At 38.8% G+C, this 19,313-nt stretch overlaps 1 protein-coding gene across 6 annotated transcripts; it reads right to left on the bottom strand.

Moving 5' to 3' along the window:
- Window positions 1-2,951: 2,951 nt before the first annotated feature.
- Window positions 2,952-19,302, bottom strand: LOC113570108 (phospholipid scramblase 1-like). Of its 6 annotated transcripts, none has more exons than XM_081703761.1 (10): window positions 12,241-12,463; window positions 9,419-9,454; window positions 8,917-8,994; window positions 8,468-8,553; window positions 7,518-7,560; window positions 6,560-6,780; window positions 6,101-6,262; window positions 5,523-5,684; window positions 5,361-5,418; window positions 2,952-5,036 (listed from the first exon to the last, which is right to left on the bottom strand). In XM_081703761.1, the coding sequence occupies exons 2-9, from the start codon at window positions 9,429-9,431 to the stop codon at window positions 5,380-5,382; spliced, it is 804 nt and encodes a 267-aa protein (XP_081559887.1). In that variant the 5' UTR covers window positions 9,432-9,454; window positions 12,241-12,463; the 3' UTR covers window positions 2,952-5,036; window positions 5,361-5,379. The 6 variants fall into 6 exon arrangements, with proteins under 6 accessions (XP_081559887.1, XP_081559890.1, XP_026854129.2 ...); XM_081703764.1 differs by lacking the exons at window positions 2,952-5,036; window positions 12,241-12,463 and adding exons at window positions 5,092-5,271; window positions 19,142-19,302; XM_026998328.3 differs by lacking the exons at window positions 2,952-5,036; window positions 12,241-12,463 and adding exons at window positions 5,092-5,271; window positions 16,680-16,870.
- Between the last annotated feature and the right edge of the window lie 11 nt (window positions 19,303-19,313).

Raw genomic sequence — 19,313 nt, 5'->3', positions numbered from 1 at the left:
CTTAGTGTCTTCTTCGCGTGTCTCTTGCCTGAGCTATAGCGTTACAAGGACCATCCCTCTTTCTAAAGGCCTATTCTACTCCAAGCTTTTCTTGCGCCGTCACCTCTGCTACAGGTTAATCTTCATCTCATCTGCACGTAAGCCTTTGTGTCAGAACTCTGCAAGCTTGTTGAAGACTTTTGTAGCCACCTAGCATTTCAGTTCTGGAAGCTTAGCAGTGGATTAAGTCTTCCCCTGAACCATCTGAAGTCATGCTAGTGGTCTGTTATCTTAATGATAGCCTAGAATATCCATGCCTACATCCTAAAAGCATGTTGTTGATTTGATTAATGGCTATTATTCTGGACTGGAACCATTCTTCCAGTCATTTGTCACTGTACAATATATTGTTTGCTACTGCTAAGCTCACAACTACATTTGGGCAGGTTAACTATGTGGAAACATTAGATTTTTGACTTACCTAAAGTTTTATTCAGGACTCTGGTTGGCTTATTTTGCTTTCTGCCTCATGATGGCCTGCTTTTCTGTCACAGCAGTTAGAGCTTGGTGATAACACCAAGGTCATGGGTTTGATTCTCAGGGAGAACCTGTACTGTCATACTGATAAATATGTAAGTTGCTCTGGATAACAGTGTATGCTGCAAAGTAAAATGTTGCACCTGGTGTAATGATCATATGTTCAAGAAACAACCGGGGTGTCAGTTGTCCAATTAATTGTGTTTCGGGTTGGGTGTGTAGAAAGGAATGTGATTCCTAAATAGTTCATTCAGTGCAGACATAAATACCACTGAATTCGAGCTAACGTTCTGCACTCTTCAGAATCACTTGTTCTGGAGTACAGAATCTAAACAACAAAAGCTGCATCCCTGTCCAATTATTTACAAACTAAACTGTGCTATTCTGTCTTGATGTGCATCGCTTGCAGAGTCACGTATTTATGTACTTCAGAATATCCTCTGCTACACTATAATGTTAAATAACAATTGGAGATCACCTTGCACTGCTTACACGGCGAGCAAATCCTGTCAGTCTTCTCTCGTTCCATATAGCTGTCCTAATGATGCGTGCGGAGCGTTGCACTGGGCTTCTGACAAGCTCCGCGTTTCTGACTGGCAGCTGCGTGTGGGTGAGGTGTGGACCTGCGCTCGGCTTGCCAGAGCAGGCCTCACTTGAATGCCGCTACATATTTGATGTAACTCACATCCGTGCCGCAGACAAGCAAGCATACGATGTTCAGCGGCACAGGAAAGTAAAAGGCGGGGGACTGCATCTTTCTCCTCCACCAGCATGGCGGAAGAGGTCGGTGCTCGCGGAAAAGAGGAGAAACTAAACTAATCTGGCGACGGCTGTGGAAAACTGGGAGCGGTTTGCGGGGAGGCTGAGTAAATAAAACCGCTGGGGTAAACAGAGCAGAAATCAGGTCTGTAATATGAGCTCCAAACAGAGCACCGTGCTGAGAACAGCGTCTTTATCCGGATGGCAAACCGATCAGTTTGTCCTCCCTAAATCAGCATTTATTGCAGCAGCTGAAAGTTACACCCCTGAGCTGCCCAATTTGCGTGTTCGTATTGCGACACCACGCTTCTCTCGCTCATATTGCGACCGCTTTTTTTTTAACCCGGCCTTGATTGTCGGCCTGCCGCTGAGGTGTCGTTCATGCAGCTGGGCGAGGAAGCATAAAGAGATCTGCTTTTGTCTCCTGTTTTACTCTCCAGCTCTCGCAACAGCTAAGGAGATCTGTCGATTTGTCCTATCGAGCGGTACTACCGAGGTTGAATGCACACGTGTATATCACCATTACGCTAGGTAACTGGTGTTTCTGCTTAGTTTTAGACGAATCTTTTTGAATGTATAATTTTTTTATTTTTTTTATTTTTTTACCTTTTTTTTATTTTTTACTTAGATATGTATAACGCTTTGTTGTATTTGCAGTAAAGCGGTTACTATATTTGGTGTGTGTATCATATAGCTGCGTGAGCCAGCTATACTTACTACATCTGCTCTGTGGGCTACAGAAGCACAGTTCTACAAGGTAGGACAAATCGTCAGAACACCGGCAAAAGTCCAGCATCCCCACACAAGCACATTAATCTTATATTGACCTGTCAATCAGGGAATCTGACACAGCCTCGTGACTTTTAAAACTAACACAGTGATTCTGAGCACCGGATCAAAGCAATACAGATATGAGAGCCTAAGTCCCATGGATCATAATAATTTAAGACTAATTCTCTTTATCTTATGAATATGTGATGATGCTAGCGGAAGCTACATTACATGAAGTATTGTTTGCATAATAGGTCAACTTAGAAGTTACCGGTGACAGTTTTCCTGGGTGGGCTAAACAAAAACAAAAGAATGGCCCTCAAAACTGCTTATGTGTGTACAGAGTCTCATCGCTAAACACCTACATTCGATTTCCTCTCATATTTTGCTGAGAAAAGGTTGCTCACCGGCACCGCCTGCTGGACAAAACCCCTCAGGCAACTTAATTTATACCGTGTTACAAAGGGGAATGCTGATCAATCGTGTGACCACATTTTCATGACCTTCCTTTTATTTACTGGGTTATCACTTTTATCAATTTGTTTAATACTTCGGAATACACATACACTCTTCAAGTGAAGAATGTTTTTTGATGTCAACATGTGACAATCTTCAGTTCGACCTTCACACCAACCTTTGGCTACACTGAACAGCAGATGCGGTTCAGTTTTATTACAATATTAAATAATTATTTTAACGAAATAATTGTTTTTATCCTACCAATTTATCTGGGTACCTCTACAGCTCAAGTTTATACACCTGTCAGATAGCCCATGACCTGTTTGCTCTCACTCCTTAACGGTTGTTCCTCTGTTGACATTCCACATTATTATCGTTCAGATCTGTAGCGGGGTCTAATTTAGACTTGTCTCTTTATGTGCGGGTGCGAGTGTGATTCTAAAGGAGATTAATTGCTTTTATGTCATGCTGACACCAGCGATCGCAGAAGAGGATGGTGTTGTCACACAAGCAGCTGTAGTCCTATTAAAATGGCTTTTATGCTCATTTCCAGTCAAAGGTAGAATGCCTTCTTAAGGCAAAACTTACTTTGCAGTCTGCATGTCATATCAAATTACACAGTGAAATTCAAGTCTTCTTTTGTGTAGTCAATGCTTTGAAGTTGATACATGAATTTGTAGTGATAAAGTTTGTGAACCCTTTTGGAATTACCTGAATGTATCTAAATGGATTTTTATTTTTCATTAGTTTATTACAGCAATAGCACACATTTTAGTGTTGTTACTGAATAAATTATTTAAGCAGTGAAAGCATATTGGATATGTGAACCCCTAGAATAACAGAGTAATTGAATGCAGGTGTTAAACTAAGTCAAGTGTTTGACCTGCCCTGATTGAAAATTGGTGTGCTCAAATGTATGATTGCTGCATCAGTGCATCTGTGTAATTTTCTCACTCATCAAGCTAAGCGATAAATCTCTTACATCTGCATCTTCTAATTTGCTAGATATACCGCATACAAACCTCCATGCATTGGGTGCTTTTATCATACCACACACTGGATTCTTGAATGTGCTTTTTTAAAGAATTTTAAGAGCTTTTTTTTTAAATGGTATTCATTTACACCAAAATAAAGTTTTGTTGATCTTCTTCCACTTTTTCTTCTTATTAATAAGAACCATTTTGAACACCAAGATAGTAATTTTACCTTTTTCCCTGCAGGCACTCACACATATCCACTCTAATATTTGTGAACTTTGTGTGTCTGTTGATTGATTAATTATTCATAATCACGCCAACTCACAAAACAAGCTTTGGTATCCTACACAAACATGAAAACTTCAAACAGTATCACCACTAGCAGCAGCTAGACATGTACAATATCTTTAAACCAAATGTGTTAACTTTAACTCACTCACCTCTGATGCTAGCTTCAGTTATTTATAGGTGCTATGGGTTATCAAGTTAGTTCTGGGATCTACATCAGATAAAGCTGTACCAAAGCAAGTAAACCAAAGTGCAAAACCTTTATTAAACTTTTACTAAAACCCAGTAGGCTCAATAACCTATGAATCAGCTATGCTGCATCACCTACTCCCATCCCCGAGTGTTGGTTAACTAACATGTAAAGGGTGTATAATTCACCATATGGTCAATAAACCTAGACCCAGAATTTGTCTTTGCAGTATTACCATGATGGCAATATGGCTTAAGTAACGTGGTTTGAGTTAAATCTGTTACTTCTGAGTAAAAAATACACAAGTATTGTCAGCTGTAATGGAAGTGTGGAGCCATGGGCCGTTAAGGCGGCGCTTGGGGAGTGGTCAGCTGTAATGGTAAACATTGGAAAGTTGTAGAACACGTCCACATGGCTCATGCTAGCCTCGGCGAAGCTCCACCTTCCCATGTCTGCATCAGAGTTGTCAGGGTAAAGCATCAAACAGGACTTTCGTTTGAGGCTGGCTGTCTCTCTCAGTGCCTCCAGGAGCAGAGGAGCCGTCCATTATTGATCAAACACAATGGGCAGGCTGACGCCCCACTGGTACCTTCTCCATCCGGGGCATTCACAGCTGCAAGTGGCTTTGCCACCTGGAGCATTCACAGCAGGACCTGTGGGGGTACCATCCTACCTCACACAGCTACTCAGGGTTTATATATTGCACCATGCCAGACATTCCACTCATTTGTAGTCTACAAGTAATAGTTTTCACCACTGTGTGTGTGGAATAGGGATGTGCAGAGAGTCCAATATGTGTATTTGTATTTTAAGAAAGCAAAACCATTTGTATTTATATTCGAGTAAAAGGGCATCCATGTTGGAAAATTAGGGTTTGAGGGACAGCAGTTAGCAGTCAGAAATACACTGCTAACTATGGAAGTAACTTAAGTAGACAATGGAGTTAACAAGCTCATAGATAGTCTGTAATATATATAGTGCTACTACATAATGCCTTTTAGCAGTAAAAACACAAAATATGCCATAGTCTTCAGTGTGCTTTAGTGTGCATAGGTTAACTTGGCTGTTTCCACTTTCTGTGAATGAGAAAAACAAAATATATTTTTAAAAAACAGAAAATATAAAAATATGTAGTTAGGAAGACCCAGAAGTAAATGTTTATTTAGGGTATTTAAAAAAATATATAAATGATATATTTCAGTCCTCTTTCTGCTCTGTTATGGCATTTTATTGCTATCCATAATGGGTATCAAAGTGCAAGAAAAGGTCCAGCAAAGACCTGAAGCTTCAGTTTCCCTTGGAACAACAGACCTGTAAAAGTCACCAACGTGGATGAAATCAGGCAGGATATAAAAATGAAAACAGGTCACAATAAATTAAATATTGCCAGGACTACTTACCCAGGAGGGAACAATCTTCTCAGTTATTCTTTTGATTATTTTCAAAATACATGAAGTCCTTAAAAAATAGAGCTGGGGGTTAGGTTGGGTAGAAGTGTGACAGTGGCAAAACCTGACCTAAAGTAACATTTGACAAAACCTGGCATTGAGGCTGTAGCTTACAATGAGGAAACAGGCTCCAAGAAGAACAGCTTTGATCTTCACATCCAGGTCCATGGGAAACTTAATTCCAAAGTTGTCTGCGTCAGTAAAAGCCTCCCGCAAGAAGCCTGTCCACTGTTTACTGATCCTGCCCAAATTTATGGATTCGTCCATGGACAGGATCTAGGAAGGAGCAAAGCAAGAGGCACCGTTCAGAGCAAGCCAGTGAACGGCAACGGCAATGTGTCAGAGTAGTGTTTGAAGAATGCTTATGCTTAACAGACTATAAATACAGTTTACCCATTTACATTCACCAGCAATCGTTTCCATTTTTATTGTGAAAGACTGTTGTTTTGAAATCTACAGGTCTAGGTCATGTCTGACATCATTGTACATAATTGCAAGTGCAGTACATTCTGCTTTTGAAATACTGCAAGTATAAAAGAATGCCTGGTTAAGTGCAATAGGCTACCTTTATTTCCAATGTGCAGAGATTCTTCTAGTTTAATTACTCTTAAATTACTTCGGAGACAGGAAAATATGAATGGCAGTACTACAACATGACTGAAGTGATAGAATCGTTCTTCTGTGGACAGTACCTCAAAGTTCACGTCCGAGCAGCATTTACAGGAACAGCATGGTCCCACAAGCTTCAAAACTGCCTCTCGCCTCTCATTCTGAATGGTAAATTTGGGCAAGTAAGGATGCCAGTTCTGAACCACATACCCAATGGGGGTGCCTGATGGAGCCTGGACCTCAAGCTACACATGGAGAGAGAACTTTTCAGTCACATAAACCAAGTGCCAGTACAGCTCTCACCCTGCTTGTTAATACTACTCAGCAGTGGTTTGAAAGCTTGACTCAGTGTTTGCAGAAAACAAGAAATCATTATAATTCATTTTAGAAGCATTTGACAGAACTGGGAATCATTTGCAGAAAAACAAATGCATGTTCTGAATCACTTTGTGTGTGTGTGTGTGTGTGTGTGTATATGTGTGTGTGAGCGCACGTGTCTCCTTTGACCCTCTCACCCAAACTCACACACAGGCACGCAGTACCTCTTGCATGCAGCAGGGGCAGCAGAAGCCACCGCATCTTAAAGGCCGTGTCAGGGTGATCACCTCCTGACCCATGTTATCCTGGACGTGAAGGATGAAGGAACGCAAGGAGCCACAGAACTGCCTGTTGCAGCAGTCGTTCTCTTCCGCCACAAAGAACACCTGCTGCCCAAGCGTGTTCTTTACCAAATACTTATTACAGGTCTCCCAACCTAAAATAACTGCGACAGCACAATAGAATAACCTGTTGCAGAAATGCGTTTTGAGCAAGTCCATTAAAAAAAGGTGTGTATTCACTGCTTGGTATAGCTACGTGTTTAAACACTTGGGCAAATCCAAACTTTTAGTGAATGTTATGTGCAGCATTGCTTAGGCACCCATGGGTTCTTTAGTCCACAGTTGGAGAAACTGAAGACGTTGATTGCCTGGAGGAGGAAGGGGCAGAACCTTCCCTTGTAAGAGATGGTCTTAGGTTCTGTTGGAGGGTCTCCCTTCGCCTGGAGACCTATCTCCTAGGAGCTCTCTCCATTTTGCTGAGCCTCTTCTATGCTGTTTACTACCATAGATGAGGACTTGTAGCCTTCTAAGTGTATCCAGCAGGTGCTGTTATGTAAGGTTGTCCCCCCTTCCTGTCTTTTCCCTCTCTCTGAAATTGCTGTTAAATGTAAATCTTAGACAAGTAGCCCCATATCAATAGGTTATTAGTTATTGATTAAATACTTTATTGTCTAAGGGTTAGTTTCGTTTTGTTTAGATCTTTTCTTTAGTTTTTGGTATTTTGTTGTTGTTGTAGACCTTTTCTTTTTCCATTTAGTGTTCCCTCACTGAAGACAAAGCATGTCTGTTGACTACTGTGCAAGTAAATACAATGCGTATGTCGGCACCCTTCACCATGCGTCATCGCATGTCGGCCTGTAACAAATGCCAAAAAGGTCAGTGCTGATCTAAAACTACTCACCTTCAGCCAGTTCGATTTTTTGATGAATGAGAAGCTGGTCAATCTAGCCACACAAAGAGCAGGAGAGGTTAAAGACTGTGGAACTCCACATCGGCACATGTATGCACACTTTATTTTACGCACACATATGCTTTTTTTAACCAGATTATGTGACATTTGCATTAAAACTGTTCTTGAAGCTTACAAGGGTTCTACAAGCTAACAGTCTTGGGCAATGCAGGAAAAGGAGCATTAACTTTGCATAAACCCGTACATTGCTGACACTTGCTTAGTCAGCACTGATAGCATCTCGGGGGAATATTTTCCATACTAGCCTGGCAAAAGCACATAAAATGACTGAGCTAGTCTCAGATACAAACCAACCCTCTTGTCCAACCCCAGAGTCTGAAGCATACTGCACACTAAGCAGCTGTTAGCTTCATGAGTCTGAAGAGGCCACTCTCTTTAGCTGCCTGCAATGTTAATCACTGGAGTGTGTATGAACTTTATGACATGGGGGTGTTGCCGTTTGTCCAAGGGAAAGCTTTTGTTTATCAGACCAGCTAGCTGGTCAGCAGACCATTCTCTGCATGTGGCAAAAATAATTAGTGTTTTAGACCAAATTTCAGAAATTTCATTTGCTGCAGTTAGTAGGTACCAAATCCTTGCAAGTTTGTCAGTGGAATACCATTATTATTTCTAACCCTCTGGAACCCTCTCAACTTGATCCATTTCTTCGTTTTCTTGTAGTACTGCTTCAGAACTGACCTTCCGCTAAACATCATGCCAAAAGAACATTCTGCCACTGTACTTTGAGGATGTAAGTCAAAAGGCCCTTCAACTCAAAGTAAATTACCTCTAACTAGTTAAAAAAAAACAAAACAAACAAACACAGCACAACAGAGGCTTTACACCGCTAGACAAGTCTAGCTTGTAAGACGGATAAGTGATATTTAGCAGATAAAACTCACCTGGGTCAAGTACTCCAGTCCTGGAGGGCAGCCGAGGGGTCTCTGAGGTATGGGCATCATGGCAGGTGTCTGCTGCGGCACATATCCTGAGATAGAGACATATACATGGGTATATACATCCATCAGCTGCTTTAGAAGAAACACTCTTCATTCACTGGCCCCTTTTTAATAAGCATGCAATTACAGACTTTGCGCCAACTACTACCATGAAGTTTTTTGCCGTCTTCTACACCATTCATCACTGGTCACTGTCAGATGCTTGTAGACTGTCACTAACACACCATTCTCGCCTCAGCAATGACACTGACATAGTTTGGTTATGGCAATAGGCTAGCTGGAGTGCAAGGACATTAGGCACAGAGTTTTTATGTTACCATTACATCTCAGTTGAGAGCGGTCGACTACCCAAATATATCCAAAACGTGGAGATGTAAAGATGTAAAACCTACCTGGTGGGACTGGCACTTGAACATTAGGATTGGGAAAGGCATCATTTTTCCTTGGCTGGAGATCAATGGCACTAGACGCTAGATAAAGCACATTGAAATAAAAGTTAAAAATGGTTCACAAAAAATAGGCCCAAATTATTATGCATTGGCAAAGTACTATTAATGCTTTGTGTAGGCATAATTGTGTCACCTTTCATACACAAGTCTACAGTGGTCTTTATTTGACTGATGTGGATAAAAATTAATTCAGCTTAGTTTCAAAGTCTAAGCACCAAGCTCAAGAAATAAAAACTACCAGCACATGACAAAAATGCCTCCATCAACACAAAATATATGGCTTTATATTAAACCTCAAATTACTTCACCACTTTTCTTAGAACAACAGTAAAATATAATTCAATGTGTTCTTGTGAACTATACCTTTCACTGTGGCCAGAATACTTGCTGGCACCATAGAGGGAGGTGTTAAATATTTGCTGAAGAAAAATGTTATTGCCCTTACCATCTGAAGCCATGATGCAGAACTGAAATTTCTTTCCTAAGGGCACAAGGACATGGTAAAATGTTACTCACAGTATGTTTCTGTGCATCAACTGAGCCAAGGACTTCATTTCTGTTAAATTTGTAAATTTCTAAATGAATCCTGTTTCTGACATTAATTTACATCAATTATGCTACTTAAATATCATGGTTTAGAGAATAGAGACGGAATCTACTGCAGGAAAACAAACGTAGTTTAATATCACAGGGGTAATCCAAAGATGTTGTTACAAAACAGGCAGGTGTCAAAATCCAGGTAGCAGGTGATGAATATAAAGAGCCAATATGGAATTGGGTAAGAGAGCAAAAACCAGGAGAGAAGGCACAAGTCAAAAAACCAGAAAGGAAACAAACAAAAAGACAACTGCTCAGAAATATCTGGCTAGGCAAACGAGACTTTGCACAGACTAACAGAACAGTTTATATATGGAAACAAGGGAGAAAACAAGACTCGGGTGAAACTAAATCAGGGGACTGGGAATTAACAGGAGGTTTTTAGGTAATGTATTCTGTGATGGGCTGGGTCTGTGTGGAAGGTGTGACATTAAATTTAGCTTTTCACAGGCACCCATTCATAGCATCTTACAAAAATAATTTGCAAATAGTAAAAAGCAACATTATGGGGGGGGGGGATAATCTAAAAGGATCCATAACCTAAAAGACAACAGCTATCTTACTTTCTGAAAATCAGCATAGGCTATTTACTCAGGGCATTTGCATTTTTAGTAATGCCCATGTAGATTTATACGACACAAGACATGCGTGACTTTTTAAAAGGGCCTTAGAGAGCTGAACCAAAAGATAAACCAAACAAACACATTCTCCTTTTGCATGTAGGCTGCACTAGAATTAACCGCTCTCATGAAAAGTATGTTTGGGAATATAATTGCACTTCAATTACACTGCGGTCCATTTGCAACCTAAATCTTCAGTGTGTTCCATCTTGGTGCAGTAGGAGAGATGGAGAATGTTTCATATGTTCTTTCTCTCCTACTGGCTGCATAATGCTGCAAATAAGGAAAATGTAACAAGCCTACTATAAAATTCTGGTTGAGGCAGAGGAGGGAGGCACAAGTGAAGGCAGGAGAATGGTTTATTGAAGTAAACCAGACAAAGTAACAAAACGGAAGAAACACAAACACAGGCCTCTATCAGCATGGCTGGAAAGGTTTGTTAGGCATGGCGAGGCTTTAGTCTTTGAAGGAAAGTAATATAAAGCACTGAAGGCAGGGTCCTTTGCGATTAAATGAAGGTGAGTGAATGAGCAGCAGGTATGAGTGATTAGAGATTATAATTCTGGTGACTGGAAATGGGAAGGTAATTTGTGGTGTGTCATGATGGAGATGTGACTGACTGGGTGCGTGACACCTATAAACCAGTACAGGGTATGGGACCCATCATCTTTATTAGAAACATATTTAAATTCCTATTCTAATCATGATTATAATCCTGCATTTATGTGAATGTGACAAGAATTAATTGTTCACCAATTTAACCCACAACTGATAAAGTATCTACTAAAACATATACGAAACCCAGTACTGATGAACTAAACATAAGCTCTCAATTGAAACCTGGGGGCACAGACATATAGGCTGTAGATTATAAAGCCCGTGTCTCTCTCCGGTTTAAAAAAATGTGTAAAAAATAATAATAATAATAATTATTAAAAAAAGGAATCCAAAAGGTCCTTGCAAATTATGTAAATGTGCCACAATTTTGCATCTAGATTTGAATGGGAAGTCTCACCAACCAGCAGATACAAAAACAAGCACTATTTTCTTTAGAACATTGTTTACTTGTGTGAAAGGCAGATTCCTCATCTGGAAAAAATTACACCAAAGTGTTTCAGTATTACTCTCTATGGAAGGTCACTGGTTTAACTGAGCTCAGGCTGGTTCTGGAGAAGGTACTTCCTGTGAAAGACATTCCAAAACCTTAATCTGACAATCTAATTCATGAATGCAATACATTTTAGTGCCTTACTTTCCTGAATTGTGTTAATTTATCCAAGATGTTAAGAGGCAGTTGCACAGTCAAAAGAAATGGCAAAATGAATGTATTCGTTAAAAAGTATTTGTGGACTGTGGAAAAAGGATAAGCCTATAGTGTAACTAGAGCTGTTTGCTTGACACAAAACAATGTAATCTTATCAAATTTAATAAGTACATTTAACTGAAGGATTTACCAAACTATTATTCAAAGCTGTCCGTCATTGCAAGAATGCCTGACAGCTAATCTCTAGTTACTCTTGTCAGGTATCTCAACAACAAAACCTCCAAAGTAACATATACTTATATGGATTCTGAAACTGCATGTGCAAAGCCAATTCAGGCAAGTAAAGGCAGTTTGGGGCCACAACCTTCATTACATTGTCAAGATCTACACTCTTCATTTTTCAGCTTTTGATTAAATATTGCTGCAAGTCAGTACTGTGAGCTACAAAAATAAGAAGTAGCCTACAATAAATCATGTGTAAGGAATATTTAAACCATCTATCTAAATATCTGTATTTTCAGTATAAGTGGTTTTGGTTCAAGTGTTTCTGGTATAAATGATCGCTTGACTAAAGTGAAGATTGAATAAACACAACATTCATATCTTAACATTTCCTAAGTGAAACGCAAATTCCGTTAGAGCTACACAAGAACAACTTGGTTGGTACCCATACGGGCTTTTATGCAACAACATGCGAAACCACTCACGTACAACTGTCGCGCAGTTATTCGAAGGTGAGAGTCAACCTTCGATTTCCCTTTTTGGTGTTGATGCAGTTAGTCTTACCAGGACACGGCGATTAGGTTCTCTTGATGGCTTGCGTTTGTGTAGTTGGGGTAACAAGTTCATGAGAACGCGAAACGCGTACAGGAGTTCTCGGTGGACCGCTTCCTTAAATGTCAGCTTATGCCAACTTCTCAACTACCCTGATTACATTTAGCTACACAAACAACAACCCTGCTGTCCTTCTCCTCCTAAAACTTTTACCTTCCTTCTTCCCACCCTCCCCTGCCCGTATACGTCAAACGCGTGTAACGCTTTTAGAACTAAAGCGTGCGTATTTAAAATCTATAGCGAACACCATGTTCTAATGTAAACTTAAAAAAAAACACGTCAAAAAATAAACTGAGACGTGTTCTAGCTCCAAGTACAAACATTTAATCCAATTTAACCGACGTTTTTGTTGTTGTTGTTGTTGTTGTTGTTGTTGGTTTCTGCTTGAGTTTAGGTTGTTTATCCATTCAAATGTCTTACGTAACACTCAATACCCTGCATTTGCAATCCAGGAAATATTAACGAATGATAGGCTAGACGCAGGCACGGACGTATAAAAGCTTTTTAGAGGACAAAAGCAGACTACAAAAGAATGAAAGACACTGATCGTGGGTTCCACAGTTGGCATTTACAGAAAAAGTGCTGCAGAAAAAAGGTTCTCTAAAGTCTTAAACAAACTTGGCAAACTTAAAGCCAACCTTATAAGTAAAGGTAGATGCATCTGTTGTAGTAATAGACTATTAAAGCCTGAAGAGACATGCACTGATATTTAGACCGACAATATTCTGAAAGTTGGTGCTGTTGAATTGTGTGTACATGACAGAAATAGTTAAAAGTTGCTAGAATGTATATGGTACATGAGAAATATATGGTTTTTGTAAGTATAATACAAGGTATTATGTGATACATTTTGGCTTCTATTGGTAAAATAGAGAGTGACTGTAGGGACCAGACCATTTTCCATTATATAAAACACTGAATAGGACATGAATAAATATTTCTGACAAAATGTTCAAACAGGATTTGACTCATTTTGTTGCTGAGTAAAATGCTGTCCAATTCTTCTCAGCCCGGAAATGACTGTTTGCTTTGGCATAAAGAGTAGGTGGACAGTAAAATGTTCAAGTTGGTCTAACTATGATTCATAACAAGTGAATGCAATTTAGACTGCACAGTAAACACTAACCAACACAAGGTTTTCTAATTTCTAATTTTCTAATCATGGCCTAGAATGTGATTTCATGTGCATTTATTACTGCCCTTATCCAGGCTGGAGGCCTGCAAATGCATCATTTCCCTCCCTTTGTCAACTTAAATTATTATACAATATTATTCATATTAAAATTATAAATCAGTAAATACTGTTCTATGCTTCAATATTTAATTTTGAAATGTAATATATGAATGAGTCAGATGGTATTTTGCATATTATTTATATTTTAAATACTTTTGTGTATTTTTTAAATTGTTAAAAGTTATTTACTTGGTCAAAGAGAGGTATTTCGCTTTGACCCTTGAGTAATTGTTCAAGGAACCAAAATGTAGATTTACTGTGCTAACAGATAATGACACCATCATTTTTGTGACATGCCTCTTTGCACCAATAGTAGGGACAGTTAAACAACAAAATGTAGAATATTTGAGTGGGAAACGATGTGGAATATGTTTTAACTTGACTGTCAATAATATTTTGCTGAATACAATGACAGAATTGTTCAATATTCTGAAACAGATACCATTAACCCCCTAATGCACCGCTCAGAACTACACTAGTGATATACACAAGATGCATTCTAAATTATGGGACCCCCCACAAAAAAAGTGCTTTAACTCACTTAATCCTGAGATGGTGTCTCTTGGAACCAGTCAAAAGGGTCATGTGGTGAACAAAAATAAAAAATACAAATTTAAAAAGCTACATTATACCATTTGATATCATGAAACTGTTCCTAAGCCAGAATTCCCAGATGTCTGTCAACATCTGAATTATCCATAATGCTTGGAAAACAAATGTTGGATATTTGCATTGGCAAGATATACCTCAGTCACCCTTGATATTTAAGGAATCTGATAGCACTACAGACCACTCTGAACTGTGATGATATAGGATTGTCAATTATATTGGCGCATACACAAAAAAAACAACAACAAAAAAACATACTTAGCATGTTTTACTGAGTAACCACCCTCATATATACTAGTTATCATCCATAGAACTACTGCGTGTTACCAAAACAAACAGACATATGGGAATTTGGCACTGCACCACCTCTTCTAGACATTAACCAGACATTCAAAGACAGGTTTGCTCATATTAAATTTTTCCTTATTGTTAATTGTCTCATATCATTATAACAATGTACCTCAAAAATAACATTTGTACTGAAACTTATTGTCATGGTTCCCCTATCTGGCATTGTGGTTCCCATGGCATCTGTGCCATGTGCTTTTGTTCATATCCCTGCCCTGTCTCATGCTCTGTTCTGTCCATCACTAATGTTCCTTAACTGTATCTTCTTTAACTCTCGATTTGTCTGCATTTTTCTTGAAGCATTGTCAACATCATATCATTTTGTGATTTCTGAAGTCATCAAGTTTAAGCCTCCTGATCTCTCACGTTCTTCCTGGTTTTTCAATTCTGTTTGTGTTTTTTTAATTGTTATGGATTACTCTATGCTGTTGCCAGCCCCCACTTTCTGATGTCAATGTTAAGATAGGTAAGTATGTCCCTAACTATCAGCCATTGGACAGCGACAGGTTGTTGGATGATGTCACTGACTCAGTGAAGTGTGGTCTGCAATGCTGACTCTAGTTGGTCCTTGTCAGCAAAGTATTGGCCAATTATGCATTTTGAATCAGCATCAGCAGTAAGGGAGCTTTCTGACTGGCTATTTAATCTACATTTGACTCAAATGAGATAACACAAACAAATTACATAAAGGTTTGGGGTTTTTTTGGCTTGATCTACCAATGCAGACTGCAAGGCTAACGTTACATTTTGCTACACAGAAAGTAATTTTGTTATACTAAGTATCATCAGAACAGCTGGAACATTTGTCATTACCCTGTTAGCATATGCAATTTTATGCAAGGAAGGAGAGCAACAAGAGTTGGGAGTCACTCAGATCTCAGTAAGCATCAGTTTCCCTTTTCAGATATTTTCCCTTTGCACAGGTACAAAACCCCTTTAAATCTCCTTTTTGAAAGTTTACAGAATAATCATGCATGTTTTGTGCATTTTATATATTAAAAAGCACATTTTATTAACAAATCTTAATATTAGAATAAATTTGGAACCATGTTTTACACAGAACACCAAAGATTTGTAAAATTCCACTTTCTGCAAAAATTAAAAAGGTACCAAACTGAAATCATGGTTGATGATGATCTCTGTCCCTAACTTAGTTCCTTGAATATAAAGAATGGAAAATATTTTAAGAGTATTGTGTTTGCACAATGGGTGGGTGGTTTTAAGGAAGTTGCTCTTAAGGAAAACGCTTTGGCTGCAAGGGCATGCAGGGCCTGCGGTACAAAAGATTAAACGAAGAAAACTTAAATGAAGATATGAGCAGCAGCAACAACAATACATGTGCTAAATATTAGAGGCCAATATTCCAAATCCAGTGGCAATTCATGATTAACCAGACGTTTAGTCGTTATATCCGAGAAGTTGGCTTACGTGGTAACAAATGGAGCGGAATGCAAAACGTGGGTATAAACTACTGGCGTGCGTTGTTACTGGACATATCAGATTATCCCTTCTGAGCGGGTCTGGTGCGTGGCCCAATGCATGTACTCTTAGAGGGAATTTTACTTAATTCATCACAACCAACAGCTCATAGTTTGTGTATTACTTTTAAAAAAAATTACATTAATCCAACACGTATACTTGTCCTTTGACATTTATATAACTGATGGCAGAGCACATTCCTCCAAGTGTTGTGCTGCTTATTAAAACAACAACAACAACGTTTTGTGATTATTTCACTTTAGCTAATTAAACTATTGTGGATTTGCTACTGTTAGATTAACTGCTAGCTAACTAACCTAGCGTTAGCAAAGTTATATGACGCCCTCATTCCAATATAAACTAGTGAGACTTGCTAGCTAATCTAATGTGATTAAATTAATTTGATATTTAGCTATTGAATATGGGGAATACAAGTAGGCATCTTCTTATCTACATTTGTAATTCGTAGAAGCTAGTCAGCAAGAGGGATAGTTAGCTAACTAATGCCAACTAGCTAACCTAAGGTTAACATAACTAGCTCGGGCGGGTTAAACTACCCAAGTTTAGATAACCCTAGTTAGCCTAGCTAACCTAACTATCCTACCTAGTGAGTTACAGAGAAACCTGATGTTTTACGTAAAATGTTTTGAGTTAAATAACGCGCTAAATTGATGTTATTTTAAACTTAGATAGCTCATATTACATACAACAAATTGCTCACCTTAAACGTCCGACAGTTCCAAGTACCTAGCTACTTGGGTTAACTTTGCCAATTATCCTTATATAGCCAGTCCTCTAACGTAATTTGTCCGTTATATTGAGGCGCAGTATAGCTGCGGTAAATGAAAACCTGGCTTGAAATGCTGCCTTAAAAAATACCCCTCAAATTGGAAGGGACTGGCGATACTAGTATTCTTCATTCATTTTCTCACTCTCTCTCTCTCTCACACACACACACACACACACACACACACACACACACACACACACACACAGGTATTAGTATCTTGAACTATTATTTAAGGCTTTATTTCTCATTTTCCCCAAAAAATCATTAGCAGACAGGGTACACGTTTGATCTGATAAACATACAAGAGCTATATTTGTTAAATATAGTGATTTTATGTCATAATTTTAAGAAAGAAAAAAAGTCAGGATATGAAGTATTCATACTTCAGTATTAATCTACCCATCCCTACTGTTTGGTTCATACAAATCACCCAAAAAATGAGTAAGGCACATGATGGTGAATGAGAGTGGGAAAATATCACAACAAAGATGACCCCTGCATACTTAACTTATTAATATAATAACCCAGCATTTTTAGAGTGCATCTCTATAGTCTCATGTGTTTACCTCAGTAAGGTGATAAACTTGGTCAATCAAACATGGATTCTTGAAAATAAAAAGTATAGTATATTTAATACTATAAGTAGTATAATTAATACCCCAACCATGACTATCTCATCCCACAGGAAAACTGTCACCCAGTAATTTATTTCAGATATTCTGAAACATAACAGGAGCTTCTCATTTTGAGGATCATCTAGCATTCATTTGAGATTTGCTTTTTTCTCCCCTAGAAGCCCCTTGGAAGCAACAAAGACATGAACAATGTGCAGACTGTTTTTGTTGTCCCATAAGGGGTGAGATTAATCTTGTATTCAATGTATTTTATTCATATTATGTTGTACCACATCATTTTTACAGCATTTACAGAACACTTTACCTGATACACATTTTTATCAGATTAAAACTTCATCCATGTGTATGATTCACAGGAAACAAAACTGGCATTAGTGTTGATAGTATCTTGGTCAACCATTTGAGCTACAGCAGCAACAGCCACAGCATTAAAATCACCTGTCTAATATTGTGTAGGGCTCTGTCAGCTGAGGCACAAGACCACTGAACATGTCCTGTGTTATTTGGCACCAAGATGCAAGGTGGGTCCTCCAAGGATCGGCCTTGTTTTTCTAATCCAGTCATTTTATTGGGGTAGCACATTGCAGATTATGATAAAAACTTTAAATCTTTCAATGATTACAGTAGTTTATTTCCTAATGCCAATAGATAGACTAAATACACCTGCATTGCCAAAGAGCATGGAATGGTCTTATTAAAATATCATCTGTATGTATATTTGTAGGAAATTCCTTCAGGCTTTACTTAGTGTATTTCCCTGGTGTCAAAATCAGGTACATTTAAATGTCAGGAAACCCAGTTCCTGGCCACATGTAATTTGAATGGATTGCTGTCAAGACCAACTGCCTTTAATTTAAGCAGATAATCACTCGTGTCTCTTCTGGTTTCACTGTTCCCCCTTATAAATGCAGCAATGCTGCGGAATGTTTTACCGCTCAGTCCATTTGAGGGGGCATACTATTTTCTCCAAAGCTGATGCATTCCCTCTGCTTTGGTGATGGGCTCTTCTTAAAAGTAGCTTATCAGGGCCATACACTTTCCTGCACTACCTCGGTGGTGAGTGACTGTGAAAGACTAGGCTATCAGTGAGTTTATTATTATTTAATTTATCTTTATCTTCATTGGCTACAGAAACGGGGGAGCAGGGTTGATCTTAGATGTTTCCTATTATCCATGCCTGTCTGTTGCTGCTCAGCTTTGTGAAGCATTGCCATTATGTTTCCAAGTACATACCGTGTGGTTTATTCTGATTGTCTGTATTGTGTTTGGACCCTTTTGGGTTTTTGCCTTTTGTCTTGCCCTTAGGATATATTTGCCCTGTTGTTTTGTCTCTCTGTTTTTTGGATTTTTGGGCTGGCTTTCTCTCTCTGGCTTTTGGATTCTCCCTCTGGCTGGGTTCCATTATTTTTGCTGGCTTCATCCCCTTGTTAATAAACTCATTGCTTTTATCTGCAAGCATCTGTCCTGTTCTGTTTCATAACAGTGATTAAGTGCTAATATTTGTAGCAGTACTCACATGAGTAGTGTAAGGGTCACATAATAAATAAATGTTTATATACAAGTGTAAATGTACCTGTCATATAAAGTATTGCAGAAATGAAATTTAATAATAAATTGTGAATGCAGAGGCAGGCATAACTGTCCTGTGTATTTTGAAAGAAAACAGTTCCTGACCTACTTTTCTCTCATTTGTTGCTCCTCATTAATATAGGCTATATGTGCCAAATATAAAGTCAGTTATGAGGAACTTGAACGCACCTGTTTGTCAGCAGCAGTAGAGCTTAGAGAAGTGACTGCCCAGGGCAGGCAGTGTTGAACCGAGTCCTCTAGTATAAAAACATGGCATTGACCTGCCGTCTTGGTTCTTGTGGTGATTGTAAGAAAAGCTGAGTTGAAAATAACCTGTATGAAGTTAATCTATGCCACCAGG

This window comes from Electrophorus electricus, chromosome 20 (genome assembly GCF_041902795.1).
Source record: "Electrophorus electricus isolate QZ-2024a chromosome 20, ASM4190279v1, whole genome shotgun sequence".
Taxonomy (NCBI): domain Eukaryota; kingdom Metazoa; phylum Chordata; class Actinopteri; order Gymnotiformes; family Gymnotidae; genus Electrophorus; species Electrophorus electricus.
This window is presented reverse-complemented; position numbering and strand designations above follow the sequence as displayed.

Bases quoted from the DNA above. Each gene is read 5' to 3' on its own strand.
- LOC113570108 (XM_081703764.1), bottom strand. The intron at 8,554-8,916 runs GTAGGTTTTACA...TCTCTATCTCAG, and splicing joins TCAAGTGCCAGTCCCACCAG to GATATGTGCCGCAGCAGACA. The intron at 6,781-7,517 runs GTGAGTAGTTTT...GTGCTGTCGCAG, and splicing joins AAAAATCGAACTGGCTGAAG to TTATTTTAGGTTGGGAGACC.